This window comes from Ischnura elegans, chromosome 2 (genome assembly GCF_921293095.1).
Source record: "Ischnura elegans chromosome 2, ioIscEleg1.1, whole genome shotgun sequence".
NCBI lineage: Eukaryota > Metazoa > Arthropoda > Insecta > Odonata > Coenagrionidae > Ischnura > Ischnura elegans.
The window spans coordinates 126,774,195-126,792,793 of record NC_060247.1 but is presented as its reverse complement, the minus strand read 5'-3'; the positions used below and the strand labels follow the sequence as shown (position 1 = coordinate 126,792,793).

The 18,599-nt window shown below is 37.7% G+C and overlaps 1 protein-coding gene across 2 annotated transcripts; it reads right to left on the bottom strand.

Moving 5' to 3' along the window:
• Positions 1 to 4,883: 4,883 nt before the first annotated feature.
• LOC124154626 (23 kDa integral membrane protein-like) lies at positions 4,884 to 18,571 on the bottom strand. Of its 2 annotated transcripts, none has more exons than XM_046528465.1 (5): positions 18,309 to 18,571; positions 14,915 to 15,106; positions 13,636 to 13,806; positions 11,961 to 12,161; positions 4,884 to 5,041 (listed from the first exon to the last, which is right to left on the bottom strand). In XM_046528465.1, exons 1-5 carry the CDS (start codon positions 18,366 to 18,368, stop codon positions 4,967 to 4,969), a joined length of 699 nt encoding a protein of 232 aa, XP_046384421.1. In that variant the 5' UTR covers positions 18,369 to 18,571; the 3' UTR covers positions 4,884 to 4,966. The 2 variants fall into 2 exon arrangements, with proteins under 2 accessions (XP_046384421.1, XP_046384422.1); XM_046528466.1 differs by lacking the exon at positions 18,309 to 18,571 and adding an exon at positions 18,062 to 18,247.
• Between the last annotated feature and the right edge of the window lie 28 nt (positions 18,572 to 18,599).

The window sequence follows — 18,599 nt, the reverse complement described above, 5'->3', positions numbered from 1 at the left end:
TTTATTTTATTAATTTCTTAAAGAAATATTTGGTAAATTCATGATTTTTCAATATTTTGTTTTCTTTTATGAAGGAAAATAACTGTGCTTTTATATTTCGTGGGGAATCGGGACCCCCAGAGCCCCACTGGATACGCCACTATGCAAAGTTTAAGGTTTTAATTCATGCGATTATACACCTATACACATATAAAAGGCAATGCCATCTTATGATATAAAAAAGTTGCTATTTTGTTTCTGCAACATTTGGTAACATGGGCGCACCGCAAGGGGGGCTTACCCGGGAACCCCATAAAAAAATCTTTAAAAACCTACAAAATAATAATTTTGAATAACCCTTTCAAAAAAAGCAACAGGTTCTCTTTTATCTCGTGACACATTTATTTTATTTGTTGTTTTTATAAATATTTGCTCTGAGCATGCTATAATAAAGCAACTAATGAAGACTTAGAATTTTATAATAGCAAAAAAACTTTGGTTCAATCTGAGTCTTCTTTTATGGTACATTTCATACACGCTTCACGATAGACGTATGAGTTTTGGGAGCCCTCAGTGATTGCCAACCAGCCGACCTGGCCAGTAAACAATTGCAACCTTTTCATATCATAAACCTCCATGAGCGGTTGTAATTTCACTCCACTGAAAAGCTGACCTATTCACAGGGCTGGGCAAGATAGAAGCCGAGGAGTATTTGAAAATCAAAATTCAAAATACCGCTCCGAATGTATTTGAAATTCAAAATACAAAATACCTTAGACTTGAGTATTTGAAAACGAACTACAGAATAGTATTTTAAACACCTTTTCAAATAAAAAATACATGTGTATGGAAACTAAGAGATCTTAAAAAAAAATATAACCTGCCCTGGCACGTTCAGGATAGTTGCAAACATGAAGAAAACGAAACAAAAACTAAGTAATCTCTGAAGCATAATGTTATGGAACTGTTAGCAGAGCTACTTCAAAAGTAATTTAGAAATGTATTTTTATTTTAGAACGGGAAAAAGCCAAAAATCTGTATTTGAAATATAGAATACAAGGTACATGAAGTTCGTGTATTTTAAATACCAATTACAAACTACAAATGTATCTTGAATACGTATTTTAAAATACTTGTATTTAAAATGCTGCCGTGCCTTTCACTTCCGGAAACACTTCCGCAAAAATGACCAGTGAGAGCTTTCACTAGGAAATAACATTCTTGGCTACTGCAATATCATGGCAAAAACTGGTTAAAAATGACCGAACCACGATCACCTCATCGATACCACGAACAACGGATATTGAAAGTACCTAAGTCACTAAATCCGCTTACAGAAACAACTTTCTTAAGATATATGGAAAACTGAGGTATCTATCGCAGTTTAAATTCGTTACTAGCTTATACGCATTGCAGTCATGCTCTCGAATAATATTTTTGCCATAAACGCTGTTTTTAAGTTTCATTTTGAAACTATATTTGTCTACCATGAATTTTCATTAATATTTTAATGAGGAAAAAAAAGTTGTCAGTGGGTATCGATCCGGTGACCTCCGTATTGACAAAGTCTTAACTTGTTTACAATGATAAGAAAAGAAAATGAAATAAGAAATGAAAAGGGTGAGGACGACGTGGTTTCACAAGTTGTGAATTCCTTGGAGCGCGTCCTCGTGGGGGCCGCAAGACTTCAGGGAACTCCCACCTGCCTGAAATCCTCCGACATCCACTGGGCCGCAGAACCAAGACCACGCCGCCCTCAACCAATAAAGGCGAAAAATTAGGTAAGTATATAAACACCGATTCTACCGGTGGCCATGGTAATCCTTCTCGAGTAAAAGGCCCAGTCACGAGGCTGGCCTTTTCGCGCAAAATTTACTTCATCAATCTATAATGTGGACGAGACTATACCGAAGGAGATTAACAAATTAAGATAATCTAATTTCGATATTTACGTCACACATTTGGCGTGTATCTCACGTTCGTATAAAATTTCATATTGCCAAACAAATCTATATATGACTCCATAGTAATGCATTGTTGCCCACTTGAGATCCAGTATTTAGAGTAATTTCATTATGGTGCTTCAGTTCTTAATTACGCTGTGGTTGTTTCTGTGATGTGAAATGTAATTAAAAAATAAATTCGGAAAAACTAGGACATACGTAAGCTAATCGGACAGACTGCCGATTATTTTCCTTTTGTCGTGACGTAGTTCTCGTTATAAATTGCCGTCGTCTCTGTGATCAGCTATCACATTTTTCAGCTTTTTTCCTGAGCCCAAATTTAAAAATACGTATGAGAAAAAGTCGAAAAAATATCAAGTTTGAGATACAGGAAAATTTTCTCCAGGGTAAAATTAATGCAACAGGAAAATTTCAAGATTATAGCACATGTTTGAAACAAGTGATAAGCCAGAAAATGAGACGACCCGAGCGCGAGTGATGCATCCTCGCATATCTTCAATTATTTATTATTGAAAGTGTCACCTAGCCGCAGTGAAATTGTGTAATAAAATGTGTACGTTACATTTTTGGAGGGAAAATACAAGCTATAGACATACAGAGGGATACGGGAGGAAAAAAAGGTTGGGAACCGCTGGTGTATGTCATTCTCGAAAGTGAGAGAGAACGACATAGTTTTAAGTGTGGAAACCTGCGTCAGAACATTAAATAATTTATGCAACATGCAATATAAGTGTATCTGTCATTATGTTTCCTATCATCTTTGTTGAAATCTCTCCCTGAGCTTCAAGTTTAATCCTTTGTGAGCATTTGCCTTTCGAATGGCTCATCTAACTTGTTTTTTTCCCACCACTATTACTGAGCTTTATAATTTTCTTTTTCCTTGTTGAAATTTTCTGCATATGTCATCAAATGTGCACTGCTTCTGTGATGCCATGAAGTGATACCAATTATGATTACGCTACCGATAAATTTTAAATTAATTTAAAATTAATATAAAAAAACTTGAGTATTGTATTCCTGTGAACTTGAGTATTGAATTCCGGTGAAAGTAATCACCTCATGTTTGGTCCCAATCCCTGGTAAGTGTTTTCTCATTTATTGTTCCTACTGCAGACAGGGGCGGATTCAGGATTTCTTTCTGGGGGGGGGGGCACAAGTACAAGGCCGTATCCCGGATTTTGTTCTGGAGGGGGGTGGGCACAACGATACTTCGTAATACAAAACGAACGCACTAATAATGGGACCGTAGTAAAAATCTTGCATATTTTTAAGGGTCTGGAGGGAGCACGCGCCTCCGTGCCCCCCCCCCCTCCTCCCTAGATCAGCCTATGACTGCAGAGTCAATGAGGTTCATTAGATCCGCAGCAACCAATACAGCAAAAGCAGGAGCACACCGCTTTAATGTGAATTTTCTTTTCATGAAAGAAGTTAAGTTCAGAATCACCTTTATCAAACTTAATGAAAATATTCCATTAAATTTAGAGAGTGCGGATTTTTAGGTAACAATTCTTTATTCAAGGCCAAAATTTTGCAATCAAAGGACATTTTATTAGACATTATTTAGGCAAATCACTTAATGCGGTGTATATTTGTAAAGCAATGTATCACCCCATGGCAATTAATCATTCATACCATAAATAGATTTGTGATTCAAAAGTTTAAGAACTGAAATCCATGCAAGTGATTAAAAATTGAATTATCCAATGTTGGTCAAGAAAAAAGTATTTCCTCCGTTGACATTGAGGAGGTATTTCGATCGAATGCAATGACCCAATTACCGCAGTAATAAATCATTCAGATATCGGGTTATCTTTCAGTGGGCATCATGTGGATATATACTTACCTATGGTTTACAATAAAATCGTTATTCTTGAATATATAAGGTGAGCATAAAAGTCTTGCCCTGATTTTAAAAACGTATTACAGAATAACTGTTTGACTTAACAACGTTTTTTCTGGGGCTATATCAAGGGCAGAGTCTTCACCACCCCAGTTACTGACGTCGACGAACTGAAGGCTATGATACCTGCTGCTGTGGGTCCTGTGACAGAACACGTTACAAAAAGCCTGGCGGGAACTGAAATTCCGCTTCGAAATTCTCCGAGCTACCAAGGGGACACGTTGAAGTGTACTAACGTAAGTGGTTAAAAAAACTAGAAATGCTGACATATGTAACAACATCAAATAAAAATGATTATGTCAAACGGTTCTTCGATAGTAAAGTTTAATAAGGAGGGCAAGATCTCTATCTATGTTTGGAATTGTGAAAACGTTTGATTAATGTCCCGTAAGAAAATGCATAATATTGTATCAATTGTGGTTAGATAGCAAAGTAATCATTCTATGAGAAAAATTTTCCGAGGGCCCTATACAAATGTATCAGCTTGATTTTAATCTCAAATTAAGTTAATTTGGTTTTGAGCGCCTAATTGGGATGTTCAACACGATTTTTTTTGCCTTGACTGCGTAAAATCATCTTCAACTAATTTACCGATTGCGAATTAATTAACTTGAAAATTTGCCGTCATAATAAAAATGCACTTCTTCAAGGACCTCGAGGTGGACCATGCTTCTCATATTATCACTCCTCAACGCCACCAACCGCCACCACCACTCAAGGAAGTTCACATCTGCAGATGAAATGGAATTGGGAATGGGTTGGGAAACAAAATGCAAGACACGGCCTCCGGCGTCACTTTGTGGAACTGCTTCATCATAAAATAAAATAAAAATTCTTTGTTCGATTCCACACTTTATTTTTAAATAGTACGACCCGGGTTTCTGCATATCATGCTATTATCAGGTGATGAGAGCATGATATGCAGATACCCAGGTCGCACTATTTTAAAATAAAGTGTGGAACAGAACAAAGTATTTTTATTTTATTTTATGGGGAAATAAAATGATATGTGGAGAGAATTGCGATTGAATAGAGTTAGATATGAAAAGAGTAACAACCTTTATTGATAATTATCAAGCTTACGTATAATATATAAAATGTGTCCGTTGAAAAAATACATCTATCACGCGTACCTCCCTCTCCTCGACTCATTTTTTATCGAACTGGCTAAGCAGCAAGCGCAGACGATCCCAAGGACCTGAAAATAAAACAGAATAAACGTTAGACTAATTTCGAATCAGAAAATTTGGACAGAGTTAAACTTGAAAAGTGATTACAACGAAACACTTTATGCAGATATCGAAAAATATCGATGAAGTTCAAACATCATTGTTGACCGTTGCATCCGTTATCAGATGCCCAGGTAATTTGGTTCTTAGTGCACCCTTTTTTCAAGCATAAGGTATAGAAGATGACGGCAATAATGGCGCTCGAAAGGTCGAAAGACACGAGAAGAGTTCATCTGGAAACCCAAGAGTCACATGTGTTTGTAATATTTCTCGCGCAGAGTCGTGTTCCTAAAAAAAAGTAGGTAGATTCTTTCCTAGGTTATCGGTGAATTTACGAAGCACGTTATTCAGCAGCGGAGAAATGTTGACACAATTCTAGAAAGAGATATCCATTAACTACATGGGGCGATTTTTCGAACCCTTCCTCCAACTTTGGAGATGTCGTAAGGTTTTGCTTTTCTACTGGTGTTTGGTTGATAGTTTACATAACCGACTTTCCGTTCCTCTATGGTTATTGTTTTGTTATGCATATGCATGCATTATGGCTTGGTATTTCTTTTGGAGCTTTTTTCTGGCGTTCCTTCCAGTTATACTTTTGTAAATGAGTTCAGTCATTTTTGGCGTTAGAAAGTAGTTTATCACGAACTCACTGTGGATCATTCAGTAAATGCTACGATAGTTTTTCTCGACCCTTAACCAAATTCTCTCCCCCCCCCCCCAGTTATCTCACGTGATATTTATGAAAATACGTATTTTTTGTGTAAATACGTTAATTTGAGGTCGATTGCGCTTTATTTATTAGAAAATCGTAAGATGATTAATTTAAGTTATTTAAGACCAGTATTTATGGCAACTATTATTGTAATCTCGAATCACAGTGAGAAATTTGAAGAGCAAAATACCAGGAACACTAGCCGCAATTTTAGATTGTTTCTTCCGGAAAAAAATAAACCGTGATATTTGCCGAGAATTGAGATAAGAGAATAAGATATTGGTTGAGACTAATCGACCCCCTCACTCTCCTAAACACCTCACACAATAAATCGATGCCCTAATCCAATCGATTTCTTTGCAGAAACCAAAACGATTAATCATCAGCATCAGAAAATAATCGTTCTGCTTGTGCTACATTCTTACAGATGGGGTTCTCGTATGAGTGATTCGCCAGAAGAGTCCTCAGGGGCAGATGTCACTGCCAGTCTGCAAGTTCTTCTCTTTAATGAAATCTTTAACCAAGACATGGCTCGAAACAATTGACCTTACGTAGTCATGCGCACGAATGCAAAGTATTAACACTAAATGCAATGGTTTGAGGCGTTACTTGATGGAACTCATTCATGACTGTCAGGAAAAAAATAAATCTTAACTAGTTCTGCAATAATTTTTTAACTTTCGACAGCTTTCGATACAGAGTATCATCTTCTGGCGCAGTATACAAAGTTCACATACGTTTAGTAGGAGTATGCACAAGGAAAAAAGGGGATGAGAGGAAAGGAGGGGGGGAAGGGGAAGAAGAGGTGGGGAAGGCAGAATTCCGGGTTTGTGAATTTGGTATTTAACGTATGTGAATTTTGTAAACTGAGCCAGAAGATGATACGCTCTGTCGAAACCGGTCGCAAGTAAATTAATTAGTGTGGAACTAGCTAATTTTTATTTCTTCCCGACAGTTGTTAACAATGGGGGTGAAATTAGCCACGGAAAAAAGTCATTAGGCATTGCCGCTTTTCGAACCCGGATCTCCTGGAAATCGCGGATCAGAAATTTGGTACTGATTCCGGCGAAACCAGACGAAATTGTTTCATGGAAAAATTTCACCGTTGGTGTACTTTTCCAAGGACTTCAGCCTCACTCTACTTCCTCGCGTTTCTCCTTCTGCCTTATTTTTTGACATCAAATTCAACGGGGTCGACCGGGCAGACTGTCGTAGGATCTTCCAATGTTACCCATACGCAATGAGACCAAGGTGGATCAAATGGGGGGCCAAAGGGATCCGGGCCCTGGGCCACCCATCAAGAATGAGTCTTCCGTCAATATAGAGGTAAACCTCACGAAATTGAAAAAAATAGGAAAAAAAACATAATAAATGAGGGGATTCCAAGTGAAGCTGAGTTATTTTTGGTTGACATGAAGTTGTTAACGTTGAAGTTAAAAAATGGCTAACTTTGATAAAAACGCTTTATCCGTTGGTGTTGTTAATGTAATGTGTAATGTAATGTTGTAAAAGTTTTAGGACAAAGTTTGTGGCGCCACTTCTGTTTCTCGAGGAATTTTAGTTTCCCTTACTCTTTTTGTTTTCCTTGGTTACTCACCGAAAATATTTCGTTTGTGGGTGAAGATATATGCACTCAAATGGAGATGTTACTTGTAAATGAATCATTCTGTTTCGATTTATGTCGGATTTAATGATTGATTCGTGTGCGTTTACTGCGTACTTGCCTCGGTTTTCACTGCTGGTTTGTATTCATAGTATCATAACACATTCTTTGAAAGTGGTTGCGGTGGCCTAGTGGAGTAAACGAGCGAATGAAATGGTGATGAAAGTGGGATCGAATCCTCAATGTTGAATAATTTCCTCTCGTATTATTTTGTCTTGTCATTCATTCGTTTTGCATTTATTTACACATTTGATATCATTTTAAATATGCTGCAACAGCTATATACACATTTTTACCATAATGAACCCATAAAAGTAAGTAATTGGGTAGTATTAGAGGTAAAATTTCTATGAATGGCTAAAACATTTTGAAGGTTAGGTACCTAATTGCAAAAGAAGGTAACCGTAGACCGGAGATGAAGGGGGTATAAAACATCTGCGTCGATGTTAACATAATGTGTTAAGGTCATACCTATCAGCTGATTATTGAAAATTTATCAATTGGTTTCGATTTTTGGTTTTTAAGATTTTCTGTAATGAACACCATGCTGATCACCCGCTCCGTGAGGCGGTTGTTAGAGCATAGAGGGCTAGCAGGTGGTAAAGATTAGATAATAACCTATCCTCGGCGTTTACGTACTCCTGAAAGACCGGCGGGAAAGAGTTACTCTTTTCCTTTAAATTAACCACACAATGTTCTGGATTCCTTAGAAATAAAGCTTACGCTAATTTATTTTTATTTATCTGTGCCCTTTTAATAAATTTCAACGAGTAATAATTTAACAGCAAATATAATAACAAACATTGTTAATCAAGAATATAAAACATTATCCTATACCCCTAGGCATTAGGTCATCGGCTGTCTTTCATAGATATATCCAATGCGTCCTAATACACCTATTAATAACCTTGTATCATAATTGACAAAACAATGCACAAATGACTTCGCAATCTACGAAATGAAAGAATTTATTCAATACCGTGTACTCCTCACCCTCCAAAATTCTATTTTACCTTGTTATATGCTGCGCAACTTTTTCTCGTCAGTGAAAATGGTGAAGTTCAAAAACGTCTATTCCCTAACTGGATTGTTCCCGCTGAATAACAGCCTCGAATGCTTTTGTCGGTCTGTTAAGAATGGCTTGAGGGCAGGTTTGTGAAGATGAATACTATGCTTCAACGCCAGCCTTCTAACTGCTTCGTAGCTGCATCCAAATAGGGTGGTTTCCTATTATTTTTTTACTGCCTAAATCGAAGATTATTACTCCTGGAGTACGTATTTCACGCTTTTAGATTTTTACATGACGATATCTATTTTTCGCGATTAAATGAAAAGTGAAAATTTTCAAGCGCGCGAAAACGCGACGCGTAAGTATGAATGCTGGGAAATCTCTCCGTGTGGCGTATTTCTGGTTCCCGCTGCCGCCCTGTAAGGTGACCTTGAGGCGAGTTGAGCGCTGATATGACGCAGGCTGCTAGCGGGTAGCTGAGTACCCTGCTGGCTGGTAGCGCTTGGCTTAAATAAGGATTATTAATACCTTATCAAATGAAGAAAACTTTCAGACCTTAGCCAGTTTTAATAAGTGATTATTAAGACATGTTTCCCTGAGCTCTGCGCCTCATGCATGCATTGGTAACCTCAGACTATGTATAACTCCTATCCACTCGAATAGAATCTAGGTCCTTGTGACGGCACGTGGAGTGGCACCAATCTGGCCGTTTTCAAATGAGGATAAAAATGGACCATTGCCATTCGTCTAAACCGTTATTTCTAAAACGAAATAATTTGTATATTATGAATACACTAATGGTGGGTAACGAATCGCAATCAATGACTTTCGTTTTATTTGATGAAGGAAACTACCCTATTGTGCCTCCCCGGATAAGGCAACTATTCTAACGACACAGAGGATAATCCTCGATCAAATGGCGAATCCTGATGTCCTCGAAATTGTGGGTGGCTCGAGATCTGCCGCTCTTTCGCCAGTCTATTAGCGACTCGTCGCCTTCCTTGAAACGCCTTACCCAGCAACAAACAGTATTCCGAGACAAATTCAGCAGCCAAGCTATTTAGGCAACTATTTTGCTGCCCTCCATCATGCTTATTAATTGTCCGCGTAAGGCTACACTTAACTGCGTTCTCCTTTTCTCTTCCATAGCTCAGAAGTTCAAGACTGGTTCTAAATTATCGATGAAGTTTGTTTGTGAACCACATGCTTTCCTTTAGTTCGCTATTCTATTGGTCATGTTTAATGTTCAAGATCCTGTTCCCATGTTTACCACTTCAAATTATGAAAATATTCAATTTTTACGTACTGGTAATTCGTGACATGGGCTAGTGGTGAGAGCGTTAGCTTGCTTGATGAAGTCTCCGGCTTTTTGCTGACTTTTTTTGCAAATGAAAATCTATAATTTTCTAAGAAACACTAGTTTTTTCAAGAAAAATTTTCTTAAGCGGCGATAAGTTTAAATTACTTAAGGGAATAATAAGAATTGTGATCATTGATTTGCTTATTGAAAGTAGTATTTAGATTGTTTTACAAAATTTATGCAAGCAACTTTGACTAAAAACAATCCATGACTCCTATAGGATTGAAATACTGAAAAATGATATAATTGTGTGTCACCACAATAAGTGGTGAGATCTTTAGGCTTTTTAGGTTTTACATTAAATGTAGGATATAACATCAACAAGTTTTCTTTTTCAGCCCACCGATTAATTGAACGAATACGCTCCGGGAGATTATTTGGATCGTTGCATTAATTGAGAACCAGAGAATACATTCAACGCGAAACCCTGTGTGATGATTATCAAGGATATTTACGCTATATAACTCACCTGAGATATCATATAATTACGCTCAAAAAGGTAAATAAACCAATATCGATGATCAAAAAATTCGCACAATCCATAAAGATGCATTAAGTTTTCAAATCTGACTGCACAACCGAGAAAACCAAGGAGAATGTAAAGAAAATGAATTCCAACCAATAATTAAGATGAATATCAATAGAAAAAGAATTTTAAGTTTCTATTAACTAAACGAAAAGTGAGACTCCTTTCACCAGTCTTTGAACTGCTCAACAATGCTGACGGCGGGTTTTCATCCGCCCTTAACCACCGGCTTCAAAATTCAAAATTCCATCCCTTTCATGTAGCCATTGTTGAAAAGGATAACACCACGATTGCCATATTCATTACTTTTATAGGTTCATTATGGTAAAAATGTGTATATAGCTGTTGCAGCATATTTAAAATGATATCAAATGTGTAAATAAATGCAAAACGAATGAACGACAAGACAAAATAATACGAGAGGAAATTATTCAACATTGAGGATTCGATCCCACTTTCATCACCATTTCATTCGCTCGTTTACTCCACTAGGCCACCGCAACCACTTTCAAAGAATGTGTTATGATACTATGAATACAAACCAGCAGTGAAAACCGAGGCAAGTACGCAGTAAACGCACACGAATCAATCATTAAATCCGACATAAATCGAAACAGAATGATTCATTTACAAGTAACATCTCCATTTGAGTGCATATATCTTCACCCACAAACGAAATATTTTCGGTGAGTAACCAAGGAAAACAAAAAGAGTAAGGGAAACTAAAATTCCTCGAGAAACAGAAGTGGCGCCACAAACTTTGTCCTAAAACTTTTGAAAGTGACTGTAGCTCTGAACGCAATTAGTGGCATGCCAAGCGGTATCGTCGGAAACTTGAGTGTCAACTACGGATGGCAACTGAAACTAAGCGAAAGTCCAAACCAGATAAATTTCAATAGTTTCGTTCCCGGGAGCGAATTTTGTAAACGAAACGGATTGAAACCCGAGGAGGTAAACTCAGGGTCGAAACGAAATCGGAGTAAAAACTACTTCGAGTCAAAACTAAAGCAAAACTCTGGGACGAAACGAAACGCAGATAACGTTTTGCACTGGAGGCACTACGTGCTTCACCTTAAAAACTGTTTAGTTTCGACCCACACACCGAGTACGAAGTATGGTTGAATGAAGTAGAGGTTCGGCCTACCACCATTAGATGCATGGGGAACTCATATTTTCACCACTAACGGGAGAGCGGTGAACGCAAACTGGCCATTCGATTTTTAAGCTCTATTTTAACCTCTACACGTAATGGGTCGAAACTATTCCCTCTTATCCCCCTCCATTCAACTTCTGGGATCGAAAATTAACTATGAGCAGCGAGGTTTCGATTGTTTTAGTTTCATTCCCGGGAATAAATTTTCGTCCTGGGTCGATACTAAACTCCTTGGTGATTTTAATTTCGTGGAGGTATGAAACTAAACCTAAGCCTCGTATTTTCGTTTCCCTCCGGATCGAAACGAAACATTTTCGTTTCAATTTCCATCCCTGGTTGCAACACCTTGCAAAATGGGCCCCGGCCACCCACATCCTAAATCCGGCTCTGAATGAGGTAAACTTTCAAGACAGCGTTTTGAATCCCGTGGAGCAATGGGAGATGAATCTCGCCAAGAAAACCTACCTCGACTACACATATTCCGATGGCAACCCAGCCAACAACAGTGCCGGCCCAAGAGCCGAAGTCCGTGACGGCTGTAACGCAACCTCTCTTGTAGACGCCTTTAGAAGTACTCGAGCAATTCTTGGTGTCAGAAGTGCAGCAGCTCGCAGGAAAATTAGAGGGTTTGAAATAATTGGGGCCGTCTAGACCACAGCATTCAAACTGGAAAGACGAAAAATGCACAATCCTTAATCATGATTCACTTACAAAACCCTTTTCATCTTAAAAGCGAAAATTCTTAGCTTAACTCCTCAATGAAAAAACAATACTTAAAAAATATATTAATACCAATTTCATATTGTAGGACTGGCAGTCCCCGATTAGTACTTTAATAGCTGATAATCACATAAGTGTCGAAATTAAAGTCGGCAATAAATTGTCACTGTGGAACGTATGAAGTGAAATTTATTTTCCAATGTCGTGGTTCCACAAAGTTATACCATAAACGTTAAAAATGTATTTTGACCTATCGGTCGATGCAACATCTGATTGTCACTTACATCATTAATTCGTTAATAGCTTTTCATCACAGGAGTTGAAAAAGTTTCATTATATGAACAAAATAGGGATAAATTAATTAGTCGTTAGATGTTGTATAACTGTTGTTGCGATGATTCCTCCCCAACCACAAATAAATAAAAGGCTATCAATATTTCAGTATTATATTACGTAAGTAATCCAGTAATTTCAAAGGAACGCTTAGGGATGGCATGCAGTGATGAAGTGTGAATTTTTCCGTGAGAAAGAGATGCGTACAACATAATAAATACGTAGTGAAAATATTTCAATCCTAAAATTAACATATTGTATCCCTCCATTTTCCCCTATCTTACTCCCTTTCGGTTGTACTCGAACCCATCATCATAAACAGTAATCAATCCAGTGGCGGATACATATGGCAGGTGGCCCCCTCCTTGCGGGGCCACCTGCATTTCCCAATATAGCAGAATCACAATTGCAACTTTTTTTATACCATAAGATAGCGTTATCTTGTATATGCGTATAGTCAGCTTAAATGAAACTTTCTCAAACTTTTCATGCGACTTATTTTTCATTTCGATAAAAGTTCTCAAGAAATATTTTGCTTTTTTTGGTTGCAACCCGGAATCTGGGGCTTCGCCACTGATTCACGTTCCTTCGCGAGAAAAACCAAACTTTCCCATTTGGAATTTTGCTACAGAAACTTCGCAGACAATGCACCCCTTCTCAGAGTAGTCCGCTCATACAATTTAGTTGAACGCTCTCTTGATATTCATCATGACTCAGCTCCTCTCTTTCAGAAATAAATGTTTGAAAAAATTCTTGGCATATGTGGATTCCGTTCCCAATATTTAAACATTTTGAGTGGATCTCTATCCTTTTATATTTCATATTTTCTAATATTGCTTATTGTTCTACTTTATGTTTGTGATTATTATTTTGTTCAATTATTCTCATTTGTATCCGAGAAATATTCTTGTGCAATAATTTTACTAATCACTTACTTATGCTTAATTATGTGTATTAAATTATTTTGTAAAATGTGTAAAACCGTAATAAGTACTATTATTTTCATTATTAATTGATTAGCTTTAAGATTTTAACAGAGAATTCAAGCACTATGATACCACATGAAAAGGGAAGAAATAATACTTACGAATTGTTGGATACCATCCACAGCTTTTTTGACCTCCATATCATTATCGTAATCTGCGTACAAATCATGAAAGCCTTCCTTGGCAACACGCTCAAAGTCACTCTTGTAAACGAAAGCCAATGCAGCGATGACTATTTCCACAACAAAAATAGCGCAAAGTATCACTGAATACTGCAAGATAAACAGATATGTTAGGCCTTATAGAATACATCTCAGAAAGAACGAAAGTATAAACATAAAAATGCATCTATGCATTCCACATCTGTACAATTAGCTTGAAAAAATGCAGATCGCATTTTTTCAAAATGACGTTTGAAATTGAAATAATAGCTTTAGAAATTTTTAACAATAATTTTAAAATGCTGCCGGTGTATTAATATATTATACACGGAGAATAAGTATTTAATAAGAGTATATTTCTTTATAATACGTTTGGAATATTTTCACTAGGCTTGCAATATTTTTAAGTGCTTTTAACACTGATCAAACTAATTTATATGACCACAGAAAGGAAGTGACCCCCTCAAAAATATGTATCAATCGATAATTGCGAAAAAATCTGTACAGGGTTCATGGTACGGAAAAATAATTTGTGAAATCCCCATGAAACCTTAACCAAATTCAGGTTTACATTTTTTTCGTTATGGAATGTAAAATGAAATGGAATAACTATGCTCATTATTATCATCATTATGCCACTAAAATCAACAAAACATTTTCATTGAAATTCTTAGGAAGGTAAAAAATAGTGATTTGAAAATTAAGAGAGCTTATATAAAATCTGCCTTCTACCTTGAATTTTGCGTTTATGAGTAGTATTTTAATTATACTTACTTATAAGTTATTACAAGTACAGAAAAAACTCGCTTATAACGAATTTCAGGGGACCATCGTTCAGTTTTGTTATAAGCAGGAAATAGTTTCTAGTAATATATATCTATATGTAACGGTAGAACTATTTGGTGATGACACACATGAGAACAACTTATGATAAGGTAAGGAACAATTAACTAGCAAGGATGGCCTTAACTTCTTTATAGAAGAGGAAAGAATTCCCCAACGGGCCAAATTATAGTTCGCATTAGCGGAGATATCGTATCATCCGAACTCGTTACATGCGAGGAAATTAACATTGACGAGGAAATAGGTAAGTTCAAGGGACCGGAAACTCAGCCTAGTTAAAAGCGGGATTTTGTTTCGTGCGCGACCGTTATAAGTGAGTTTTACTGTGCATAAATAATTATCAGCGCATTTAATAGTGATAAATAAGGAAACTTACGGATATGAGCATTCCGTGGCTTTCCCTTGCAGCGCCACAGCATCCCAAGAAAGAGAGAATAAATACAATCGAACCAACGACGATAGCCACTATTGAAGGAACTGCGAACTTTCCATCGTCCAGCACATCGACTATGTGGGTCATCTTAGCCTGCACCAAGGCACCCATTATGATAAGCACCAGACCCGCAATCTGAAAAAAAAAACATGCAACTATAAGTTTCAGCATGGCTTCCCATGACTTTTATAGCGATTCCAAGTCAATAAAATTGTAATGAGAAATTATTGGACTGAAAATCTCTTTTGTCCTCATATTTGATTCACAAAAATAATTTACCAGTTCATGAGTTGAAAAAATTATGCCTAATGAAAGAATTCCTGGGCATATATTTCAATTTTTTTATTCATACACTCATAAATATTATATACAACATAAAAATATCCCAGGTTGGGCAGAAGCACAGGACACAAAAAGTTTTTTAAAAACTGTCACAGAACTAAATTTTCGGTGTATACATCCACCTTCCTCAGAGTTAGGTAGGAGACTCCCAGCCTCGTTTTCCCGGCCGACTATTTGCCTCGTCGAGGAACATATTGTTATTATGTATATAATTATATGTTGTTAGAAAATTGTATATTTTTTAGACCCGAAGACGGGAGCTGGAATGCGTCCGAAACTGCCATCCACCAAAATGAGTCAACGCGGCATTAACCCGAAAAACAATTATCAATTTAATCACCGCGGAAGCCTCCGTATCAATTTTTGCATCCAATTTAAAAAATTGTCTTATATCTAGAAAATCAATTGATGGCTTTGAATTTCAATTTTTTTCGGGCCCTTTTTTTTTTAGTTTTACAGCCAATCCACCAGAAGTGCCAGAAATGTACTGTGCAATAAGTTTAACAAGGATGACAAAAGTGCTGTTATTTAAGTCGTAGCAGTGCCATCGTTGAAGTGGTGAAAGTGCTTCATCCTAATTAGTGCAGTCCAAGCTCAACTTTCTAAAAATTAGATCTATACTCACTGCTGTGAGTGACGTACAGCGAATTTTCTCTTGTATAGATCAGTATTTTTTACTGGGATTAGTATATTAAACTGCGATTAATGCATCAAACTGTGATTAGTTTATTACGCTTCAAAAGGTAAAATGCTAAAATTAACCGAAAAAAGTGAATTGCTAAGGAAACACTAAATCCTTTTTTACAGCAATCAGTGCATTATACTGCTGATATTAAAGAAAACTAGAAAAAATATTTTTCAAAAGTTGTTATTTCAAAAGGAATCAGTTTTTCACAATACCATAAAATTAATGGAATGTTTACAGCACAAATATTTCTATCATCTATCATTTCTATATCTAAATCTGGTAAAAAAAATTCATCATGTCTAATAAAACAAAGTTTCAGACTAAGGTCGTGGATTAGGGACCTGGGCATCATCATAATATGTTAATAAAATCAACTGATTTGGACGTTACTTGGTGAAACGATGAAATGTTTATGGTGAAACAAAACTCAGTACTATTCCACAAACGTTTATTTTAACAGTATCCTAGTTTCGACGTTTATACCGTCATTATCAAGACTAAGTTAGTCTTGATAATGACGGTATAAACGTCAAAACTAGTAGACTGTTAAAATAAAAGTTTGTGAAATAGTACTGAGTTTTGTTTCACCATGAACATCATCATATGTTTTTGAAAATGGGATTTAAACTATTTTTCATTCTTCCACAGCGTCCTGAAATGGTCCCTGATCTAGTGGCGCAGCGAGGGGGGGGGGCGTTTGGGTGATAAAACCCCCCTTAGAGCTCGGAGAAATTTTTAATTTTAATGCATTTCACTTTATTGGATTAATATTACTAATAGAATAGAGTAAGGATTGATAAAATATCCCTCATAAATCCGTAAAACTCACCATTTTCATCCATTTAACTGATAATTTTTCTAGGGGATGGCCCCCGCTTACCCTGGTGGTTATTCCACACCCTCAGACCCCCCAGATTAGTTCCACCTTATACCCCCAACCCTAGCCTTAATTAAACCATCCAGTTTGTTTGTATAGGCTAAAGATGGACTCACTAACAATATCGTACACCCAATTGCACTAGGAGAGTGACAATGTTTCTTTTTTACTGTCATATTGTTTGCTAGAGATAGACTTTAAAATTTATTGGTTACGATTATAAAAGTACAATGAATCAAAAAATGAATATTTGGTGTTTTGTTATTTTTGTAGGCCGTTATCGTTCACAGCGGCAAAGGGCTACCTCTCACTTTGAGGATTTTGTTTGAGAGCGTCCAAAGGCTTCACTCTGGAATTGTGCCCAAAACTTTTCGGTCAGAGGGCAATCGCTCCACCCACTAAACTACCAATGCTCCCGACCACCGCAGAGTTACGTCAAGAATTGTAAGTGGGAGGGGGATGCAAAGGAAAGGTGACGCTATCATCACAAGGGATGACGACAACATGCTAAATATTGATATCTGTGACTCTGGCCGTAACACTATAATCATAAATACTTTCCAGCAATTTGTCACTAAAACAAAAAAATCCTGAATTTACAAAAATATTCTTAGAAAAATAAAGTTTTTTCGATTATGCAAAACCCCTCTACTTAGTACCCTGTTTCTCAAAAATTTCCCCCGGATCCCTCCCGAACGAAATTCCTGGCTACTCCACTGTTCTCTAGATATCTTTTCCGCTCTTTACGGCCTTGATAAGCCACACCAACTCTGGTGACGACAGTGGCCGCGACGTAATAGCTTCTTGACCGAATCACACCGTCGATGTCCAGCCCGTAAAGCTTCCTTGCTATGGGACATGCACTATAGACTTAGCCGGCGCCCGTGTCTGCGGGGTAAAGTCCACGCCTGCTAATCCTGGGGACACAGGTTCGAGTCCCGCATCAGTGGGGATTTCACCACTCAAGGCATGGATATGTGTTAAGGTCCGTTGGTGCGGCCCAAGGAAAACCTAAACACCTGCTACATCTTCTGGCATTCCAGAGGCAAAATGGGCAAACAAAATCTTCTGAACAAAAAAAAACTACAAAAGCATGGAACTAAAAACTCGGCGCCATCTTGGCGTGGTCGCCGTGAAGCCGTTTCCTCTTCATCTCCACTCTCAGCTTCCGTCGTCCACTTACCGCGCAAAGTAGATTGAAGATGAACACGACTAGCTTCACGGTGGACATTGCGAAACCCATCTTGGCGCACTTTTTGTCGTTTTCGCAGGCGGAGACACAAAAATACCGCTCTGGGGCGAAATGACGTAGAAATTACTCGCGGCACAACTTGACGAGAACGGACTGTAAGGCGGTGTCCGATCGAACATATCCCGAGCATCATCACGCGCCGGCGATAACGGATCGAAAGATAAGGCCTCACACTCACCGAGCACAAGAGATTGAAGGCGAAGAGCAGGTATTTCACTAGGGACGCGCCGCAATCCATGTTGGCGGCCTCTTTCTCTGGGTTATGCGATATGGAGTGGAAAAAGTCTCTTCCGAGTAGAGGCCGAAAATGCTCTGAGGCGGTGACTCGTCTACCGCGAAAGAATATACGGTTCCCTCCCTTTGGCCTTATCGAAGCCAACGCCGCACTCACGAGCCTAATCTATTGTGAAGGAGAAAGGCAAATTCAGAGTCACAGGGTAGTGGGGCCCGTCATGTGATATCATGTGCT

Coding starts and splice junctions, on each gene's coding strand:
- LOC124154626 (XM_046528465.1), bottom strand. CDS start 18,368: ATGGATTGCGGCGCGTCCCTAGTGAAATACCTGCTCTTCGCCTTCAAT. Junction 15,107..18,308: donor CCTTCAATCTCTTGTGCTCG/GTGAGTGTGAGG, acceptor TTTTTTTTTCAG/ATTGCGGGTCTGGTGCTTAT. Junction 5,042..11,960: donor TCGGAATATGTGTAGTCGAG/GTAGGTTTTCTT, acceptor TTTTATTTTCAG/GTCCTTGGGATCGTCTGCGC.